General features: G+C 35.8%; 1 protein-coding gene across 5 annotated transcripts in view; it reads left to right on the forward strand.

The window, feature by feature from the left end:
- Window positions 1-22,725, forward strand: part of LOC109104103 (beta-1,3-glucosyltransferase-like) — a 67,181-nt gene that overhangs the window by 11,833 nt on the left and 32,623 nt on the right. For 3 of the 5 annotated variants that reach the window (XM_042771369.1, XM_042771368.1, XM_042771372.1), the window contains exons 2-3: window positions 1,218-1,264; window positions 9,667-9,706. The exons of 1 other annotated variant lie outside the window; for it this stretch is intronic. In XM_042771369.1, the coding sequence (XP_042627303.1) occupies window positions 1,218-1,264; window positions 9,667-9,706 (87 nt within the window). Of the gene's footprint in view, window positions 1-1,217; window positions 1,265-8,697; window positions 8,830-9,666; window positions 9,707-22,725 lie in introns of all 5 variants that reach the window. One more of the 5 variants, XM_042771371.1, reaches the window with a different exon arrangement.

Genomic DNA, 22,725 nt, shown 5'->3' on the forward strand with positions numbered 1-22,725 from the left:
ATATCATTTGTTCAGCAACATTATTTTCAAGCCCACACGACTAATTCGATCCTCAGAGCCACACATGCTCTTTAGGTCTAACAAGCTTACATAACAATCATGTTACATTTACACATGACCTTTTGATTCCCCTCGTTTTTGATATTGCTCAATGTTTCCTCATTTCAAAGTTAACTTGAAATTTTAATACTGCCAAGTCTAGATTGCTTTCCACTTTTCTCTATGGCTATTTTTACCAGTCATCTTCTTTTAACAAGTTTTAGATATTAGTTGTCATCGCTGTCCACATTAATGAATTTAAAAATGTTTTCGCTACAGCTAGCAGACATTTTCAGCACAGAGCCATTCATTTATGCATATTTAATGTATTCTGCATAACACCAGGCCAAGAAATGTTACTTATTTTGGCCTATTACTTTTGGATTTTGGCACCATTTGTATGTTTATGTGAAAAACTCTGAAACTAATTCATAATGCTGAAATTTTTCTACAGGCTTCTCAAGTGTTTTTCTACAGAGAACTGGACTCCATAAATAATTTAGTTACAAGCATACAGGGCCAGGGGTAAAGAAGCAATATAAAATTCAAACCAACTGGCTCAGAGGTGTAAACCTCAGCCTTAAAAAGTTATATTAAAGAAGATTTCTCAAGTTGCAAATGGACTTGTGAAGTAGCGAGAAGCAAATGCCTTTTAACCTTCATAGGAGTTAATCTGGATATTTAATGCACACCTTCATGGCTCTGCTCTGATAATGTCACCCGGGGAACGGATAAGTAAAAGGAGCAATTACGAACTGATCCAAGGACAGCCTAATGGCATTCATATTCTCAGAAACCGAAGCTCACTCCCAATGATTTCACTGGCACCAAAAGTCATCTCTGCAACTGCCCGTTTTGACGCTCGATATCGATTTCGAGGCTCCTTGCAAAACAACTCTCTTCTCGAGATCAATGGAAATGTAATTTGAAAGAAGCTTCTTCTGCTCTAATGAAAAACTTTGCGAAATACATGTGGTGCAGACAGAAGTCCCTAACGGCTGGTACAGATTAAAGGAGAAGAGATTCTCCTCTAATCAGCTGGCTTTTAACTCCCACTTCTTAAAGGAGCATGTAACATTTACATTAGAAAAGCATGGGCTTTTAGAATCGCAGTTCTGTCATCATGTTAATGGAGCCCTTGTTGTGATCTGATGTTTTCTGTCTGATTTCTTCTCCAGTGCCCCTCATCACTGCAAAGGGAAATGACATGGAGAGTCCAAGAAAGGTAAGGGTTGACACGTTTACTATTGTGTATCGGAGTAAGACAGCAGTTTGATTTTAAACTGTAGATCTGTATCATCTACTTTTCTTTAGTGTGTATGCTTCTCATGCATGCCTTAAGACCTATCACCCCTTGTACAAGTTTTGTTTATGCAGCACTATTAATGCAAGCTTACCATTACACCCCAAATATAAATGGTATATTATATATATGTATATATTAGGGGTGCACTGGTACATGTATTTATACCTGTAATTCACACACCTGTAGATATTTCCATTTTGCAAAAAGGATTGTCCTGATAGCAAGCGAGTCACAGACTTTACTGAAGGAGCGGTGGCATGCAAAACGCTATTGAATTGGAGGACAGTAATTCTGACTAAAATATACATAAACGTCTTTCATAAATTACTTTTATGTTATGCATTAGTTATCCAAAGTGACTTACTTTGCATTCAACATATACATGTTATCAGACCTTGTTGCTACTGTAGCTCCATGCTCTACTGGAACAGTCTAAAACAAATTATGAAACCACCTAAAAACCAGTATTTATGCATTGGTCAAGTTACCTACAGTATATGTACATACTGTATATGCACTGTAATGTCCAGATTCTGGAGTTGAACAGGTTGCAAACTTTAGGAGACAAAAATTTAATTGATTATTGTTTATCATTAGTTGCCAAGAATCAAGAATCTTAGATCCCTAAGTTAATTTAATCTCAAAATTTTAATCAATACTTGTTTCTTATTTGGTAGCACATCCATCTACAAATTGTCAGGCTGTGTCATTGTCTTGCAGTAGGCATTGCATTGAGTTTGTCTAACTATAAGGGACTTTGACAGGGGCCTTCACAGCTGAAATGCAGAGAGAATGATCCTCGCCGCAAGTAATGCTCGTCTCTTTTTATTGCGTCAGCCGTTTCTGCTTTCCCCTGATAGGTTTCGCGGTTAATGCATTCATTTTCTGGTGTAGCTTTTGTTGAGTTTTAAGCAGAAATGCCACTGACATTTTGGGTCAGGAGGGGGAATGAGTGTCAGAGAGGAGGAGAAAGAGAAGGTGAGTGCATTGGTATTGGTGAAAAGGAAGATGTGATATATTTGTGTTTAGACCCTGACCCGGGGTCAGATGTGTTTGTATGTCTTAAGTTTTTAGTGATTTTTTTTTTCCTTTTCTTTTTTGATATTTCTTCTCTTTTCTTCAAGCAAGTAAAATTAAATTGAAATAGTACAGTTTGTTACCCTGGTTGATGGTTCACACATTCATTTATAAATAAAGGAAAACCACTCGTATCAATACCAAGTTGGATATTTTAATGAATAGTTCCCACTAGGTCCTTTCAGAAAAACAGAGACGAGGAGAAATAGACATAAAATGGTTGAGAAGCTTCTCTTGATTTGCACAGCAGTGGGATGTCAGGATGGACAATTGTTCAGACCCTCCCACTGTTAAATCAATGTTCTTCAAAGACACACATCCTCGAGCTCATGGAGTGAGAGGATTGACTGACGGCAATCAAGGATCCAAATGAATATCGCAGCTGTCATTGAAGTTTCTCTTTCTCTGCTTTTCAGTGTGTGTTTAGTAGGACTGTAAGTCAATTTGAAGGTAAATTACATAATGTTGGAATTAATGAAATAAATCACAATTGAATTCATATATCAATATTTGCTAAGAAATAATTCAGTGACATAGAACGCTTTAGAGAGACATTTAAAAAAAAAATGGGGGTCAGTATGTTGTGATTTATTTCTGTTGAAATTAAATAAGCCTATCATAAATGTTAGTTGAGCATTCGTTCTGTAGCATCTCGGCAAATACGTTGAATTTTTATGACTGTGTGAAGTTTAAAGTCGTTCATCTTTGTCGATTCTGTTTTATTCCATTGCAGACCTTCCGCCTGTTTCTGAACGCAAGAGCATGTTTTGTGTGTAACCGGCTCTGTCATCTTATTCTGTGCTGCTTGATCTCATTCAGGAGATATGGTTATATAGAGTAGTTAATTTTAACACTTATAATAAGACATACAAATAAAAAAATATTAGTTGTGCTAAATTAACATATTAAATGAACAGCCCTAGTATTTTTATATTTATAAATTATGATTTATTTTTATGTTTGTTACATTTAACAAAACAAGTTACAATTAATACAATACAGAATTAATTTATATATTATTATAAGAATTAATATAATATACATATGATTAATACATATTTATTTAATTCTGTTACTTTTTAAACTACTTTGAAACTAATTTGACACTATTCAGCACCACATAGTTGTTTTTCAGGCAGTATTTCTTGAAACAGAAAGTTGCATCTTAAGGTTTGTTGGAGTTCCTGCTTTAGCTAATGACTTTCCCTGATGAATGATTGATGTGATCGCATTAGAGCAGTCTGAGATATTTCAGGTTTGGGATGTCATCACAATGACACTGTTGCAAAGTTAATGTGTTAGAAAAGATGTCAGGCTAAAAGTGAAATTGGTTATGACTTATTTTCTTGTCTTAGGAGTCACCGCTGTGTTAAAAAGACGAGTTTTTAAATGAAAAGATATCCTAGTTTTGGGTTATAGGTAAAGTGCATTTTTACTTTATAAAAGGATTTCTCTATAGTACCTGCAGTTCATGTGACACCGTGTCTGTACAGGACAGTGGTTGCATGCAAATTAATATGGGGGAGGTCGTACAATTTGGTAGAAAGATGGAGAAAACCCCACAACTAGTAAAATGTAATGTGATTTACAACACAACCAACAGCGCATAAAAGATATACCAAGGTGCAGTTTTCATTTTCAACTTTTCAATCTTGCATGACCTTTGCTGTCAACCTTTTTCTCAATAACCGGCCGCATTGGTGATGCAGCTCGAGGAACGACGCTGGACTCGGAATCTCAATGGTTCAGGGAACAGAGGGCAAATGAGACTCGACAGGTCACTGGTGTGTGCTAGAATACTCTCCCATATATCACGAGAACCGAGAGAGCGACCCAACCCTGGCCTGCGTATGAAAAAATGTAAGGAGGGTCCAATCAAGGATGTTTCAGAAGATTCTCTTGATTGAATTGCTCTTGGAAGGAGAGCACACATATTAAACCCAACTCCAATTAAGCTTGGCCCTGTAATTTCAAGCAGCCTTGCCTATGTGAAACGAATGGCAATTCATTTATACCTCTTCAAACAGGTTCAGTCCTGTCAGTGCTGGTTTAGCTGAAGGATATCGAGTGCCAGCTGGCAAATGTCACTCAAGCTACTTGCTACTGCTTGCAATCTCGGCATGCTTGCACTGGCAGTTCTGGGCTTCGCCATCTGTGCCAAACTGTCCTTTCTGAGGATCTCACAGAATCCTGCGTGTTTTTGACGTACTTGAGATGGGGGATGGATGATGGTAAAGGAATGGTGCTTTTCTGGGCTTACATGGTTCTTTTCCTGCAGAAGGATGAGAAATGGCCATCATTAGGGCTTAGCTTTAGACGTACTCTGATCAGGCATCAACGGAGAGAAACTGGCTCCTCTGATGTGCTTTCAACAATTCCTTAAACTACAGGATATGGATGGGAAGTTAATTCTGATTCTGCTATTGGCCATTGAATAGTAATTGGTTCATTGACGGCTGTATCAGCAGCAAAACAGGCTCCTGGCAGCCCTGAGATGTCACAATGTGTTGAATTTATGATTTCCTTGTATGACCTTGTAAAGCAAGGTAAATGGTTTTATGAGTCACACACATGTGTTGTGCTTTTTATTTGATATTCTTAGCACTGCCCACATGCAACCATTTTCCTCTGGGTGCATTGTTTTCATCTCTGATATCCCTGGTGTACCACATGCTGGTGGGTAGAGTTTGTCCTTCATTCCTTTTAGATTTTGTTTGTGGACTATAATTTTCTTTATTTTGTGTTTGGAGGTTTCCCCCGAAGAATGAAACTTCCTTTGGGTTCTTTTTGGTACATCCTTGTGGGTGTAAAAAAATAGTTTTTTTAAATAATGTGGTTCTTGTGTTGTTGTTGTTCTTCTTCAGTGTTATTTTAGTCATTTATACAAAAAATATGCTTATATTAACTAACTATAGAATTTTATATACACATTTAAATTTATTTAGAATTAGCTTTCATATTGTATTTTCTGTTTATATTGTAAATTTAAGTTTGTCATTTTATGTACTTTTGTATTTTTTGTAATTTTTCTTATTTCAGTTAGTTGCAGGGTTTCTTTTTTTTTACGTTACATCTAGTATTAATATTTCATTGTATTTCAGCTTTATTTCAGTTAACAAAAATGATTTTGAATAGTTTTATTTAACATTAACCAAACTGGGAAGGTATAGCATAGTTCAAATTGTTTTCAAAAAAATTTTTTTAAAAATGTAAAAATTGGCTAATTAAAGATGAAGCCTATTCCAAAAAGAAAACATTTTAATTTTCCATTTTAAAAGAAGTAATTAATGAAATATATATAAAAAAAATTAAAATAAAATGTATTAGTTTATTAAACAATGAAAATTCCCCATTTAGATAGCTAGGTATATGTATGTGCATGATGAAAAACAAAAAATAAAAGAGGGTGATAGCGGAATTGGGAATTTTACCATTTTTCAGCTCTGAAGTAGAATTGGGATAGATTAACTCTGTTATTCTGTGGTGAACTGAAAGCTACTGTTGTCAGGTTTTAAAGATTGAAGTGGACAAGCTGGTTGTGTAATTTCAATTTAATTTTTATTTTTTTTTTGCTGTAGACAATAGAATGTCAGGGTTGTGTAATTCACAAAGTAGCATGATCTCCGCTCTGTTGTATGTAATCTGTTATCCAGACAACATCTGTTGCAACGGCCCATTTTCTTCTGTTTAGTCCGCTTCAGAAAGTATGAGCAAAGATGAAGAGGTGAAACCCTTGAGCCTGACTTAAACTAGAACCTAATTAAGTCAGTGCCTTCTACCTACCCCTGGCACTGAATTAAATCAGTTCTGATGTGGTCCTTTCTGCCCATGCATAAATTTTCCTCTCATTGCAATCAGATCAAAAATCTGACAGCACAAGTAGTCCGTGAAGACATTTTGCCTGGCATCCTGTTATCCACTTTCTTCAAACTGATTTATATTGCTCCCCTGTTTGTTATATGAGGAAAATGAGTCTGTGAAAGGAAACATGCATATAAGTGAGACATTTCTGTGTGGATGGGAGCTGTGTGGCACAGTGTAAGGTGATCTACATCTATGACATGGTGGGAGGGAGAAGATGTGCACAGTTTGATCAGTGGTGACATGCCTCATTTCAAAAGAATATACAAAATAGAGAAAATGTGTTTGAACCTAATTTTTTTAGTGGCGGTTCACTACAGTGGTTGAATTTAGACACGCAAGCTCTCATAAAGGCTTTTAACATGCTGACAGACAATTAACCCTCTCTAAAAAGTTGCGTGACTACATTCAGGCCCATTAAAACCCAGCCATCAAAGCAGTTCTTTTGTAACAAATTCACTGGCCTCACCAGTACATTTCAAGACAATTACTGTTGGATTTCAAATCATTATTATGCATGGCCTGTTGCTGGTTTTTGTAAGAACTGTGGTAGTTTTGTGCTATTAAAGGTTATGGTTGTCATTTTGCCTACTTATTAGTTCAATATCTGTCAGTTAACCTATTGAAAGTGTGCACTTAGTATCTGTTTATCCACAGAAGCACATTTGATGGTCTCTGGCGGACATAAACCAGCCTAATTATACAGGGCTTTTTGATGGAATAGTCTTTCAGACAGCCCACTGACTAGTCCATTTTGAAAAGATGTAATATTGAAAGTCCTTTGTGTGGAAGGAAGCTGTTTTTTTTTTTTTTGTTTGTTTTTTTTTTCCTGCAAGGATCCACATAAAGAAAAAGAAAAAAAGGCTATAGTTTTAGTTTTTATTTGACGTTTAAGAGCAGGTTTATGTTAAATAGATCCCACCTGCATGAAAATTAATTCATTTATATTGTATCCCACCAAAAAAGCATTAAAATGTGTTTAGACTTTGTGATCTGAATTTCTAGCCATTTATAAGTGTTACTTACTGATCTGCCTGCTAATTTGGTATGGTATAAACTATGAATATCTATCAAAGATTTGATGCCACTAATATTCCACTGATAATTTTATCCTCAAAAGTGCTTGTTTCAGCTGGGTACCATTCTAAGGTTTGGTATAATTTTTTATAGAATTTTATATAATATTGTGAAACATTATTTGTAATGTAATTTATGCCTGTGATGCAAAGGTGAATTTTCATCAGCCATTACTGCAGTCTTTATTTAGTGTCACACGATTCTTCAGAAAACATTCTAATATGCAGATTTGCTGCTCAAGACACATTTCTAAGTATTACCAAAGTTGAAAACAATTATGCTGCTTAATATTTTAATAGAAACAATGGTGATACTTTTTTGTTTTTGGATTCTTTGATGAATAGAAAGCTCAAAAGAAAAGCATTTATTTTGAAATAAAAATCTTTTGTAATATTATACATTAGGGCTGTCAAATCGATTATTCGTGTTTAATCACATCCAAAATAAAAGATTGTGTTTATGTGATATGTATGTGTACTGTATATATGTATATATAAATAGACAGACACACATATATTTAAGAATTTCATATTTATATTTGATTTATGTTATATATAAATATATATTACATATATTTCTTAAATATATACATGTACTGTATGTATGTGTGTGTGTAATGTATTTATATTTACATATATACAAAGTGCACACAGCACATTTATTTTGGATGTAATTAATTGATTTGACATATTAAATCTTATATTATTAAATGGCTTCCAATCTGATTAGAGTTCATCAAATCGAAGAAGTATGGTCTAATGTGGACTATAACCAGACTACACCACTTCTCTTAGCTGCACATTTCCATTGTGTATCTGGAGCAAGGATGGTGATGGGGAAACCTGGGGTGACGATGATACGAGTGGAGGCGGCTCTTCCATCAATGCGAGCCCCTGTCTTTGCTTTTCCTTGTCCTTTGGGGCTTCAGAATCAATGGTTTTCTCGTCTTAAGGTTGCCATGGATTGAACCCCTAACCGTGCCATGATTCACAATGTCACCTTGATGATTCAGCCTCTCCTTCTTACTGTAATGATGTGCCACGCTTTGCCCTGTGTAAAGATATATGACTTGTTTAAACTGTGCTCTCCAAGGGCTGCTTGGAGCTCAGGACTAGAGTAATTGTTAGCAGAGTGGTAGCAATAAATCAAAAGCCATCTCCTTTTTTCCTTGTTATCCTCTAATATACCACAATATGACTAGGGAGAACATGGAATATTGCTAGAATTTGCTTGTTTCTCTCCTCGTGTCCCTAAGGATGTGAGATTGGAGTTGAGGGGGGAAGGCTCGTTCAAAGTTTGCAACAGGAAGTGTGATCGATTCGCTCTTTCCTCCACAGTCGGCTGGCAGCGCTGACAGCTCTGGTGGCAGAATGAGCCTGCTAATGCCCTAATTGAGCTGAGCGCTCAGGGTTAGAACAGCGTCAACTCCGGGCACCGAAACCACACAATTCACAGGAACTAATGACATGGTGAATCATGATTTATTAGTTCAAACAACCCAGAGGATCCTCTACACATTTAGTTTTTCCTTTAGAAATTTAATTAAATGGCAAATTTATGCATACGGGGAAATTTGTGTCAGAATGATCGTATTTATGAGATTAGCTTAAAAGAACAACACCACAATGTCGAAATTACCAACGGGGAAACACGAGATATTATCTGCGGTTGATGGTACAGAATAAGTTGGAATTGGCTAAAGCAAGAACTACTATTGCTCATAGTGTTATGGATTTGAACGATGCACGCATTGTGTGTGCGTGTGTGTGTATGTGTGTGTGTATATATATATACATATATATATATATATATATATATATATATATATATATATATATATATATATATATATATATATATATATATATATATATATATATATATATATATATATATATGTATATATGTATATGTATATGTAATATATTCACTTACAGTGGCTTCATCATGCACATACATATACCTAGCTATCTAAATGGGGAATTTTCATTGTTTAATAAAATTACTTGAATGAACATGAGATCTGATCTTGTCAGTAAGAACTTCCCAGGAGGACTTGAAGACAACATTACATTTTAAGAATAATCATTAGGAATTGAATTGCCTGAATAGAGTGTGACTCATCTATCTCTCTTCCTTAGTGTTGCGTGGTACTTATTGACATGCTTTAATAGTGCTGGATTGTCTTGTCAAAACGAATGATGTATTGAGTGCCTCCAGGCTGGACTATTATTTAATTCCTGCTCCATTTGTAAACACTCCTTCTACACCTCTAATGTCGTCTTTCTCTCAACTTCTCTCCTCAGATCCATAACGCTGACAAACCACCCTCTGAGACTCAACTCGGTGAGTATCCAAGCAGCTTCTGTTTTTCTTTCACATCCTGCGAAAGTCAACAGGATTGTGAGGAGCTTTTGAAAGGCACCAAAATCCCACTGAAATAATTCCTGTCAGAGACTTTAAGTCGTATTTTAGTACCATTCCAGTCAGGTAAGCCTGTGTTCTTATCATATTTCATTTTATGTTTCTTCCGACCAACTGTAAATATCACTGATGCCTCATCTAAAGAGAAAATTATAAGGTTTATTTTAGATGGTTTTAGCCGGCGCCACTCTCCATGCAGCAGGATTAGATTTTAGGGCACAGCTAATTGATTTGGGTCAACGTTTGCAGTGCGCTGTACGTGTGTTTGATATTTGAGTGTAGCGAGGCGAATGAGGGTAATCCGGTATGATGTAGTCATGAATGAACAGATCGTAAGGGTTTATTACAAAACTCACAATTCTGCCTCTCTCGCAGTCACCAAAGGTGCGAAACGATTAGAATGAAACGAATGACCTCTTTATTCTAGTAACCATTACAGCTAAATTGATTCTGGTGTTTTGCTTTTCTTTTGTCTTTAACAGGACTAAGAGCACTCAGCATACTAATTACTCTAAAGGTGTAAAGGTCAATTATAATTGGCTGTCGCTGCATAACAAAGGAAATCTCGGTGGATGATGCGAGAGAAGGAAAAGAGAAATGATCAGAACGTGTTAAGGATGAAAGTAGAACAACAGTTTGAGTATAAACTGATGTACAGATTTGAAATTATGCTTTATAAGAAGCAGAATAGAGTTAAACTGTCTGTTTGAAATGATCCATTTTCTGACTCAAAACCAGGCAAGTATGGCAATTAATCAACTTTATGAAGTGGATGTGGAGTCTGCTTGAAAAGTAATTTTATAATTTCACTGAAGTCTCGTTTTCAAAAATGTACATCTTATGTCTCAGCCACGTAGTATGATTGAGAAAACTCTCTGAGCTTCTTCTTGCACCAAGCATGTGACACAGAGCAATAACCTTTATGGTTTTGAAGTTCTCTTCTTTTTCTCCTTTGTCTCCCAGAAGTGGTTCATTGCTTGAAGTGCTTTAGGCGTATATGTCAGAGAGGCATTCGTTTGAGCTTTGTGTTCTCATGTAATGCGCTCTACAAATATAGCGAAAAGTCAAGCGCACTAGCATAATCTAAATTATTTCTGGATACCGTCTGCACAGCTAAAAATACTGTAGACCAGAGTCGACCTCATATTGGAATATTGAGAAGTAGTTTGAAATGCATCATTCCTCCCAGCTCATGTGGAATATTTGAGTGTGCTTGATCTCAGATATTGTTTTTGAGAAGGGTCTGAAGGCCTGCATGAACTCGTTCGCCATCGAAACGAGACCCAGCAAAGCAAGCCAATCATGCTTCCCGAGTCACCCAGCACTCCAGAGCTGTAGTGCCCGATGCCTCTTCATCCCTGTGCATAACAGTCACTTCACACAGTTATGGTTGCCATGGCAGTGACTTCATATCGGCCCTGTCTTATCTTTTAGAAAGTCAAGAGCCTTTTTTTAATCTAATGAAGCATGGAGAACAGTTGGATGGAGTGGTTGGGAAATAATGGGTTATTTGAACATGCGGAAAGGGATAAAAGCATGCATTTTTTTTGTTGTTTAGTGACGCGTCAAACTGTAAAATTGAAAAGTGATGTTCTGAGGTGTCCTTGAGAATGTTTTATGTAACTATCTGATTGAATTTAAACTTGCGTGAAAACTTTTTTTTTTGAAACGCACCATTGAGAGTCTTCTCAAAACTCTCATATGGTGCATTAAGTAGATATCAGAATCTTTCAAGAGCCTCGGGAAGGGTAAGATAACAGTTCTTCCAGGTTTCATTTTCAAAACGGAGATTTTTCAGGGGGTTTCGAAATAAGGCTTTAATGATGCCGGTCTGACTGCAGTCCCTCTGAGTCTGAAAAAAGAAAAGCATATTCTCAAAATGACAGTGACTTTGTTTTATTAATGACAGCACTATATCTGATAATGATGATAATACATTTTAAAGGAATAATCTACACAGTCATTAATTATTTTTGTCATTATTTGATCACATTGCTTTATCTAAAACCTGTATGATATTATTTATTTATTCAAGTGTTTCAAGTCTAGAATGAAATGCTTAGGAGATTTCCAAAGGCATGTTTTACCTAAAAAAAGGAACCTTAGCTCTTACTATCAGTGGCTCATTTTTCAATATTATTGTATCAGATGTGTCTGATGTCTCTCTTCACCATGGTTCCTCTCTGGAACATCTCCTGAAGGATGAATTGCATGAAAAATAGCTTTTGTAGATACAAGCCAAACTGTAATGCTGAATTACCCCGGCTTTACTTCTGCTTTATGCAGTTTTGATGGCACTTTTGATGGTTTTGATGGTGTTTGTGTTGGATTCTCTGATTTCTGATGTGATTAAGTCTATAAATATGGTTAAGACCCCAGTCTTGTTCATACTACAGGGATGTCAGATTTATTACTTGCAAATGTGCCAAGTTATTAGGAGTCTTTGCAATTTCTGCCTTGGTTATGACCAATAGTATGCTGTCTGAAGGCATGCAGAGCACTTCAAATACTGTAGGTGAGTTGAATAATGGGTTTGCTATGATATATGGGGAGACTGGGGTAAGATGTGTCAGTTGATGTCACCACTTTAATCTAGCAAAGTGCATTTGTCCCTCCGTCTGTCTGTCTGTCAGTCTCTCTCAATCTTTCTCGAACTCTCTTTCTCTTATTGTCTTTCTCAAACTGACTAGCCTTTTCTAACTCTCTTTCTCTAACTGGCTACCCATTCATTGGAGCTGCACAATTAATCATTAAGAGATCATGATCTCGATTAAATTCTAAAGGACAGCGATTCATCGGTGTGTATTAAACCTTTGACAAAGTCGTACCGTAACATTCAAATCTTGTTCGCAGACTTCGCACTGTCGCTGACACAGAGAGAGCTGTTATCATGTTTAGCTGTGAAACAGCTTCACAAACAGTCTTTTCAACAACACAGTCTTACAATCATTTATATTATCACAGAAGTACTGCGATAAAAGTTTATAGTTCAGATACACTGAACACTGATGTTTATAGTAGTAATCAAAATAGACCAAATCACCTTTTGAAAGTAATTGGCTTTTCAAATAACGTTTGTGTCAGTTACATTGACTGTTAAAAATGTATTTGTCATTGAATTATTCATTCAAAAGATTTGTTCAGAAACACCTGGTTCATCCAGTAATGAAAGAAGTGAAGTATGTATGAGTGAATCATGGAGTCATTCATTCAAACCAATTTTTTAATTCATTCAAATTAATTAAACATCTTTAAAAGGACTGCAGCAATTAATATTTTGTCACAGCCTCTAAATGACGTTATTTTGTTTAGTTCAGACTCGTGATTTCTATTTGAAACAAAACAAAAAACATCTCAACCCTCTCTAAATCTCTTTCTCTCTTTCTCTAACTAATTAACTATCTCTCTCTATACTAATTAATTATCTAACTAACTCCCTCAAATTATCACTAACTCTTAATTTATCTAACCCACTCTCAAATTATCTCAATAATAACTGAATAACTAATCAAATAACTCTCTAATTATCTAACTATCTATATAACTTTCAAATTATCTCTGTATGTCACTCTCTCTAACCTCTCACAAACTATCTAACTAACCCTCTCTCAAATTATCTCTCTAACCATATCATTTTTCAAATGATCTCTGTAACTACACCGTTCCACACAAATCACCCTTCACCCCACATCATCACACTAGTACCAGGTGAAATGAAAATTCATATCTCCCTTCCTCCTCATCCCACGTTTTTTTTCTTACGTCTCTCTGAACTCAAGTGACCCGCTTTCTTTTCTGGGATCTGCTCGGAAAAGCTCACGGTGTTGCCTCTCCTGAATGGCTCTCATCACTGCTTGTCGCCTTGTTATATGAAAACTCGGATACGTTCTAAGCAAATTAAAGCGCAACTCTGCCTTTTTAAAAGTGGCAGAGATCATGTTTACTCAGTCCACTTCCTTGGAGCAGTGCACAGTTTTAAGACTGATAATGAGGCTCACGGATTTGGAATCTTTTAAAGTGGAGCTGCCACCAGGCGCTGAATAGTATTGATGCAAAAGTAGGAGGGTTTAAAACTTGCCTTAATTTGAGTGTGTTTGTCTCAGATATTGTTTTTGAAAAAAGGGGTTTCAAAGGGGCCCTGCATAAAACCTTTTTTGGCCACAAAACGAGACCCAGAAAAGCAAGCCAAATGTTTCCCGAGCCCAACCAGCACTCCAAAGCTGTGCCCCCGACCCCTTTTCCCCCTGTGAAAACAGTCATTCCCCCCTTTAGGGTTTCCCTGGCAGTGATTTCCCCTAGGGCCCTTTTCTTTTTTAGAAAGTCAAGACCCTTTTTTTAAATCTAATAAAAAGCATGGAGAACAGTTGGAGGAGGGGGGGGGAAATAAGGGTTATTTGAACATGGGAAAGGGAAAAAAGAGGCATTTTTTTGTTGTTTATGACGCCGGTCAAACTTTTTAAAATTAAAAAGGATTTCGGGGGTTTGTTTTTTGGGGGAATTTTTTATTTTTAAACTATTTGTTTTAAATTTTAAATTTGGCGTGAAAATTTTTTTTTTTGAAAGCCCCATTGAGGGGTTCTAAAAACCCTTTAGGGGGGCTTTAAGTAGATATCGGAAAATCTTTAAAGACCTGGGAAGGGTTAGAAACAGTTTTCCCAAGGTTTCCTTTTAAAAAACGGAGTTTTTTCGGGGGGTTTCGAAAAAGGTTTTTAATGATGGCGGTCTGACTCCCGCCCCTCTGGGGTCTAAAAAAAAAGAAAACCCAATTTTTCTAAAAATGACAGTGACTTTGTTTTTTTAAATGAAGCATTTATATTGAAATGGGAAAAACATTTTTAAAGGGAAAAAATCTAAAAGTAATTTTTTCCTTTAAATTTTTTAATTTTTTAAAAATTTTTATTTTTTCCAATTGTTTAATCTGGGAATAAAAAATGCTTAGGAGTTTTCCAAAGGCATTTTTACAAAAAAAAGGGAAAATTTAGCTTTTACTACCCGGGCTTTTTTTTTCAATATTTTGAAATTCAGATGTGTCTGTTTTCTCTCCCATGGTTCCTCTCGGGAAACCTTTCTCCTAAAGGAGGGAATTGCAGGGAAAAAAAAGTTTTGGAGAAAAAGGGCCAAACTGAAAATGCTGAATTCCCCCGGCTTTACTTCTGTTTTTCCCCTTTTGATGGCCTTTTGATGGTTTTGATGGGTTTGTGTTGGATTTTTGATTTCTGAGGGATTAAGTCAAAATAGGGTTTAAAGGGCCCCCAGTTTGTCATCCTAAGGGATGTCGTTTTATTACTGCAAAGTGCCAATTTAGGGAAGTTTTTGCAATTTCTGCCCTTTGGTTTATGAAAAAGTTGCTGTCAAAGGCAGCAGAGAACTTCAAATACTGTAGGTGATTTGGAATAAGGGTTTGCATGATATATGGGGGGGGAAGGGGGGTAAGATGTGTAATTTGGTCACCATTTTAAATTTAGCAAAGGCATTTGCCCTCCGTCTGTTGTCTGTCGTCTCTTTTCAATCTTTCTCAAAACTCTCTTTCTTTATTGTCTTTCTAAATAAAATACCCTTTTCAAAATTCTTTCTTAAATGGCTACCCTTTAAATTGGAGTGCCCAAAAAATCTTTAAGGGAGCCTGATTCGATTAAATCAAAGGGACAGCGATTCCCGGTTTGGTTTTTAAAACCTTTGAAAAAGTCGTACCGAACATTAAAATCTTGTTCGGGGATTCCCCGTCGTGAACAGAGGAGTGTTTTATTTTTAGCTGTAAAAACAGTTTCCAAAAACAGTCTTTCAAAAACCAGTTTTTAAATCTTTTAATTATAAAAGAAGTACTGCGATAAATTTTATAGTTCAGATCATGAAAAATGATGTTTATATAGAATCAAAATGGGCCAAATCCCCTTTTAAAAAGTAATTGGTTTTTCCCAAATAAGGGTTTGTGTCAAACATTGACTTTAAAAATGTTTTTGGGCTTGAATTATTAATTAAAAAAATTTTGTTAAAGGAAAACACCGGTTCATCCAAGTAATGAAAAAAAAGAAGGAAAATTTTCGAGTAAAATCAGGGGAGTCTTAAATTCAAAACCAATTTTTAATTCATTAAAAATTAAATTTTAAACATTTTTTAAAAGGACGCGAAATTAATTTTTGTAAACGGGCCTCAAATGACTTTTATTTTGTTTAGTTCAGACTGTGATTTCTATTTGGGAAACAAAAAAAAAAAAATCTCAACCCTCTCTAAATTCTTTCTTCTTTCTCAAACCTAATTAACAAATCTCTCTCTATAAATTTAAATTTTGCAAACCTAAACTCCCTCAAATTACCCACTAACTCTTAATTTTTTAAAAAAACCCCCACTCCCCCCAAATTATCTCAATAATAAATGAAAAAAACTAATCAAAAAAAATCTCAAATTATCTAAATCTATAAAAATTTTCAAATTTCTCTTTTATGTCAATTTTTAAACCTCTAAAAAACTATCTAACAACCTTCCAAATTATCTCTCTAAAAAATCTTTTTTCAAATGTTTCTCTGTAACGGTTGCTTTCCAAGATTTGACGTTTTTTGTGACATCAGAGCAGAAAAAAAAGTCAGCCCCCTTATACCCCCCCTTTCCCTCCCACCCCACTTTTTTTTTTTTTTTCGTCTTTTCTGAACTCAAGTGCCCCCCCTTTCTTTTCGGGGAAATCTGTGGGGAAAGCTAACGGTTTTTGCCTCCCCTGAATGGTTTCTATCGGGGGCTTGTCCCTTTGTTATATGAAAACTCGGACCCGGCTAAGAAAATTTAAAGCGAAAACTCGCCTTTTTAAAAGGGGCAGGATCATGTTTACTCGTCCATTTCCCTTGGAGCAGGCACAGTTTTTAAGGACCTGTAATGAGGCTCACGTTTTGGGAAATTTTTTTTAAATTTGGGAGCTGCCCCAGGCGCTGTTTTTTTTTTTTTTTTAGGGCAAAGTAGGGGGGTTTAAAATTTGCCTTAAACGCCATTAGTTTCGGGGGGAATGTGCTGGGGACGGGGGCTGAAATTTTTTATAAGAGCATTTTTTAAAACCGGCTCGGCCCCCTTGGGCAAAGGGTTCAGGTGTTTGAGCCAAGGGGGGGTTTTGTGTGCCCAAACCCCTTGCTGAGAATATAATGGTTTTTATTTTTTTTCCCTGTTTTTTTTTTTCCCGTGAAAGGTGCCGTTTTTTCTTCCTTTTCCCCCCAAACACACACTTTTTCTGTCAAATTTTTTTAACTAAATCTTTTCTTTTTTTTTTTAAAAAAAAAAATGGTTTTTGTATGCCCGGCCCTTTTCCCATCTTTTGCTTTTAAAAATTTTTTGGGACCCTGTGCTGAGAAAATTTACGGGTTTATAAAAAGATGGAGAATTAAAAAATTATTGACCAGTGTTTTTTTTTAAATTTAAATTATAAAACAAATATGGTTTTTTATAAGTTTATTAAAAAAATTTAAGCAAACAGGTTAAATCAATAGTAAGTTTATGTTTGGGGTCAGAAAAAATATATTTTAAAAGATTTTAAAACATTTTTCAGAAAAAACCCTTTAAAGGGCACAGAAAATTTTTCCCCGGGTTGCCCGAAATAATAAAAATAATAAAAAATGTTTTTGATACAAAATACCCTATTAAATCTTTTCTGGTGGATCAGTGACACTAAAGGGACGGGGAGTAATGAGGGCTGAAAATCAGTTTTAAACATAAAAGGAAATAATTTTAATTTTTAATAAAAAATTTTATTTTTTTACAATTTTTGATCAAATGAAGACCCTTTAAGGGGGGTGTTTACCCAAAAAATGTTTCTACTGTTTTTTTTTTTTCTGTTTTGGCCATTTATTTGCATGAAAACGCATTTGGGAGCTGAAAATGCCTAACTTTGAAAGGGGTTTAAAAAGAATTTTTTAAAAATTTATTAGAGTTTTTTGAAAACTATAAAAACCATGACCCTAATTGCAAGTCTATAGAAATGTTTTATGTGCCAGTGCGTAGAAATTTTTTTTTAAAAGTAAACCCCCAATGGGGGGCCTGGCATGAAATAAAAAAAGTGTTTTTATTTTTTTTTTTTATTGATCCGTGGGACGGGATTATTTAAACCAAGGGTTGTCTTTTGTATTTAAAACTTTTAAAAACGGTTCTTTTTTTAGTCCCAACAAGGTTGTCATGTGAAAAATGTTAAAAGTTTTCTTTGAAAAATATAAAAAAAAAATTTACCAACCCCAAACTTTAGTTTTAGGGGGGAGTTTGGCATCTTTAGCCGAATGCTTGCCCCTCCCCCCTCTTTTGGGACCCCAAAAAATGTTGGGGTGTGTAAAAGTTTATAAACAGTCCATAGGGGAATTTTTAAAACGGGGTCTGTTTTTCTAAAAACCCCCAAGGCCCCTTTTATGTAAATGCATGAGGGGCTCGGGTTGAAAGAAAAATTTTGGGCTTTATTTTATGTGTTTCCTTAAGAAAAAACCCGGAACCAAAAAAGTTTTTTAAAAAAATTTTGGAACACACCCCAAAATTTTATTTTATCGAAATTCATTTTAATTTCCACTGAAAAAAGTTTTCATCTTAAACCTAAAAATGGGAAATATTCTGTTTTTGCCTTTAAATGCCTCCTTTTAGAAATGAGGGGGCCTTAAATCTGAAGGGTATTTTTTGCCCCGGGAAAAAAAGGCTGGTTTTTTTTTGGAGTAAATACCCCAAGTTGGGCTTTTCTTATTTCCTCTTTCTTTCCCACCGCCCCCGTTTTAAATCTCTTTTTTCTTCTTTTTTTTACCTCACCCTTTGATGTTTTTCCCTTTTCCCTTTTCCCCTCTCCGCTTTAAACCCCTCTTTCTTTAAAACAACTTTTCCCCGGGGGTTTTTTGGTCAAAAGGGGGTTGGGGGCGTTTTCCCATACAAATTTGGAACATTCCAGATGTTACATCACAGAGCAAATGTTGACCCTGGAGCCGGCCTTTCTACACTGAAAACAATCAGCTCTGGGCCGGGATCCCGCAACGAACCGGAAATGGAAATGACCCAAAGACGCCTTTTTGCCCCCCCTCACCTGCCACGAGCTGAAAAAATTCCACTTTTGACATTCTCATTTTCCCCCGTACGGAAAAATGGCCCCTCTTGTTGGCTCTGTCTTTTAGAAAGATGATGTCTTTTATTTTTAAAAGAAAACTTTGAAGTCAGGGGGTAGGCGAAAAAATTGTGCCATTATTCTTCACATTTTTTTTTTTTGTTTTCCCATCGGGAAATCATTGTCATGCGTGTTTGACGGAAAAAACTTCACTACTTTTTTTTCTTTTGGGTTTTTGCCCCCATTTATTTCTAATTTCGTTTTTGGGGTTTAGCCCTGGGGCTTATTTGTACATTTCTACAAGTCTCAGAGGAATATTTCAGATCCCCCAAATTGAGGGCTTTTTTCAAATGTGGAGGAAAAGAAAAAAAAAGGGACTGGCTTCGGTTGCTCTTTTACATTTAATTAAAAGGAATTTAAAAGGGCCAAGCTTAAAAGGGAAATATGCAATGACTAAAAATGGTCATAAATGTATTTCGATATGACCCCGGAAACTACCCCAAATTTTCTTCTGAAATCAGGCATTATTTTTAAGGTTCTGGGATCTGCTCGGAAAAGCTCACGGTGTTTGTTGCCTCTCCTGAATGGCTCTCATCACTGCTTGTCGCCTTGTTATATGAAACTCGGATACGTTCTAAGCAAATTAAAGCGCAACTCTGCCTTTTTAAAAGTGGCAGAGATCATGTTTACTCAGTCCACTTCCTTGGAGCAGTGCACAGTTTAAGACCTGATAATGAGGCTCACGGATTTGGAATCTTTTAAAGTGGAGCTGCCACCAGGCGCTGAATTATTGATGCAAAGTAGGAGGTTTAAAACTGCCTTCAACGCTCATTAGTCTTCGGGTGAGATGTGCATAGGGACGGGGGCTGCAGCTTTATAATGAGCATGATTAAACCGGCTCGAGCTCCCTTGCCTAAGTTCAGGTGTTTGAGTCCAGGCGGTTTTGTGATGTCCAACCCTTGCTGAGAATCATAATGAGTGTTATTCTTTTTCCTGTTCTTTTTCGTGAAAGTGTGCCTTTCTCTTCTTCCTTCCCTCCAACACACACTTTTTCTGTCTAATTTTTTTTAACTAACATGCTTCTTCTTTCTTTTTTAAAAATAAAAATGGTTTTGTATGTCATGGACCTTTCCATCTGTGCGTTAAAAATATTATATTGACCCATGTGCTGAGCAATTTACAGGTATAAAAAGATGGAGAATTAAAAAATTATTAGACCAGTGTCTTTTTTTGAATATATTATAAATACAAATATCAGTATTTTATAAGATTATTAAAAAAATATTAAGCAAACAGGTTAAATCAACTAGTCAGCTATTATGGTTTGGGGTCAGTAAAATATATATTTTTAAAAGATATTAACACTTATTCAGAAAGAACACATTAAAGTGACAGTAAATTTTGCCACTGTTGTCAGCAATAATAATAATAATAATAAATGTTACTTGATCACAAAATCATCATATTAGAATCATTTCTGGTGGATCATGTGACACTGAAGACTGGAGTAATGATGCTGAAAACTCAGCTTTAACATCAAAGAAATAAGTTACATTTTCATTACAATATTACTGTTTTTACAATTTTGATCAAATGAATGCAGCCTAAGGGGGTGTTTACACAACACTGTTCTCTACTAGTTTTTTTTTTTTCTGTTTTGGCCATTTACTTGCATGACAACAGCATTTGGGAGCCTGAAAATGCTAACTCTTGAAAGCGGGTTTCAAAATGCAAGTTTTTGAAAATTATTAGAGTCTCTTTGTAAACTATGAAACCATGATGCATGCATATTGCAAGTCTATAGAAATGTGTATGTGCTCAGTCGCGTAGTATTTTTTTTTCAAAGTGACATCGCCAACTACTGGCCTGGCATGAATAATAAAGTGTTTTTATTCATTTTTTTATTGATCCGTGTGAACAGGGATTATTTTGACAATGTTGTCGTTTGTATTTGAAACTTTTAAAAAACGGTTCTGTTTTTAGTACCACAAGGTTGTCATGTGAACATGATTTACAAGATTTCTTTTGAAAACATATAACAAAAATTTTACCAACCCCAAACTTTAGATAGTGGTAGATTGGCATCTTTAGCCATGCATGCATTGCACCTCACCCTCTTTTGGGACCCCAACAAATGTTGGTGTGTCAAGTTATAAACAGTCCTAGAGATCTCAAGAGTCCTGTTTTCTGTACACAAGAGCACCTTTTATGTAAATGCATCCGATGGGCTCAGGTGAAGACAAATTTGGCTTTATTTTATAGTGCTTCCTTAAGACTGATTAGTAAAATAGTCATTCAGGTAACCCACCGACCAATCGTTTTTAAAAATATGTTGAGTACACATCCCTAAATTATATTTTATCGTAATTCATATAATTCCACTGGAAAGCTTTTCATCTTAAACCTAAGATGGGTAAATATTCTGTTTTTGCATTAATGCCCTCCTGTAGCACCTGAGGGGGCCTTAAATCTGAAGGGTTATTTTTTGCTCCAGCTGATAAAGCTGGCCTTTTTTTGGAGTAAATACTCAAGTTAGCTTTTCTTAGCTTCCTCTTTCATTCCACCGCTCCCGTCTTATCTCGTTTTTCATCTTTTTCTTCACCATCATCCTTTGATCGCTTTCATTCATTCCCTTTCCCTCTCTCGCTTTCACTCTCTTTCTTTGAACAACATATTACCCCGGTGAGTCGAAAGGGATTGGGCAGCTTTGCATACAAACTTGGATCACTCCAGATCGTTACATCTACAGCAGCACAATGATCTGAGTCACTGGAGCACGGCCAGTTCTACACTGAAACAATCAGCTCTGGGCCAGGATGCGCAACGCCACCGCTCATGGAAATGAGCCATCGACAGCCTTTCTTGTCTCCCATCACCTGCCACTGAGCGTGCAAAATCCACTCTTGACATTCTCATTGTTCCTCCGTACGGATTAATGGCCCCTCTTGTGTGGCTCTGTCATTTAGAAAGATGATGTCTGTTATTGTTAAAGCAACGTTGAAGTCAGGAGTAGGCGAAAAATTGTGCCATTATTCTTCACATTGTTTTTTTTTGCTTTCCATCTGGTAATCATTGTCATGCGTGATTGACGGAACAAACTCTCACTACAGTTTTTTCTTTTGGGCTTTTTGCCCCCAGTTATTCTAATTATCGTTGTTGGTAGACTGCTGCTTATTTGTACATTTCTACAAGTCTCAGAGGAATAGTTCAGATCATCCAAATCTGCATGACTTTCTTTCTACTGTGGAGGAAAAGAAATTAAAAAGACTGGCTTCTGGTTGCTCTTTTACATTTAATTACAAGACAGTTACAGACAAGCTTCAAAGAAATATGCAAATGCACTATAAATGTGTCATAAATGTAGTCGATATGACTCATGTACTACTCCAATTCTTCTGAAATCATGCATTAACTTTTAAGTTAATTTAAGTTTTAAATTTACTAATAAAAGTTATAGTTTACTGCCACAACTAAATCATTGATTCAGTGAGTTGAACAAGAGAACTGAATCAGCCAGAATTGTGTGCAAATCTTTCTGAACGAATCAACTGAATAATTGAAATCTGACCCAAAGAATGATTCATTCACAAACTGAACATTACTGCGACAAAGAGAACTAGGGAAGATGTCAAGGTTTTAAATTAATAACGTTTAGGACTTTTGGAACACAGATTTATTCAGTGGTTTCAAACCATTTTGATACTACTTTGGTTTGTCTTTATCCTTATCGAAGCATAAAAGCTTCATTACCCATTCATTGTAAATACTTATAAAGAATGACCAGGATTTTCAGATTTTTTTTCCCACGAAAGTCTGTCATACAGGTTTGGAACAATGTGAGGTTGAGTAAATAATACGAGAATTTGTCTTTTTTGCCTGAACTATTTCTTTAAGGGTG

This window comes from Cyprinus carpio, chromosome A15, assembly GCF_018340385.1.
Source record: "Cyprinus carpio isolate SPL01 chromosome A15, ASM1834038v1, whole genome shotgun sequence".
Taxonomy (NCBI): Eukaryota; Metazoa; Chordata; class Actinopteri; order Cypriniformes; family Cyprinidae; genus Cyprinus; species Cyprinus carpio.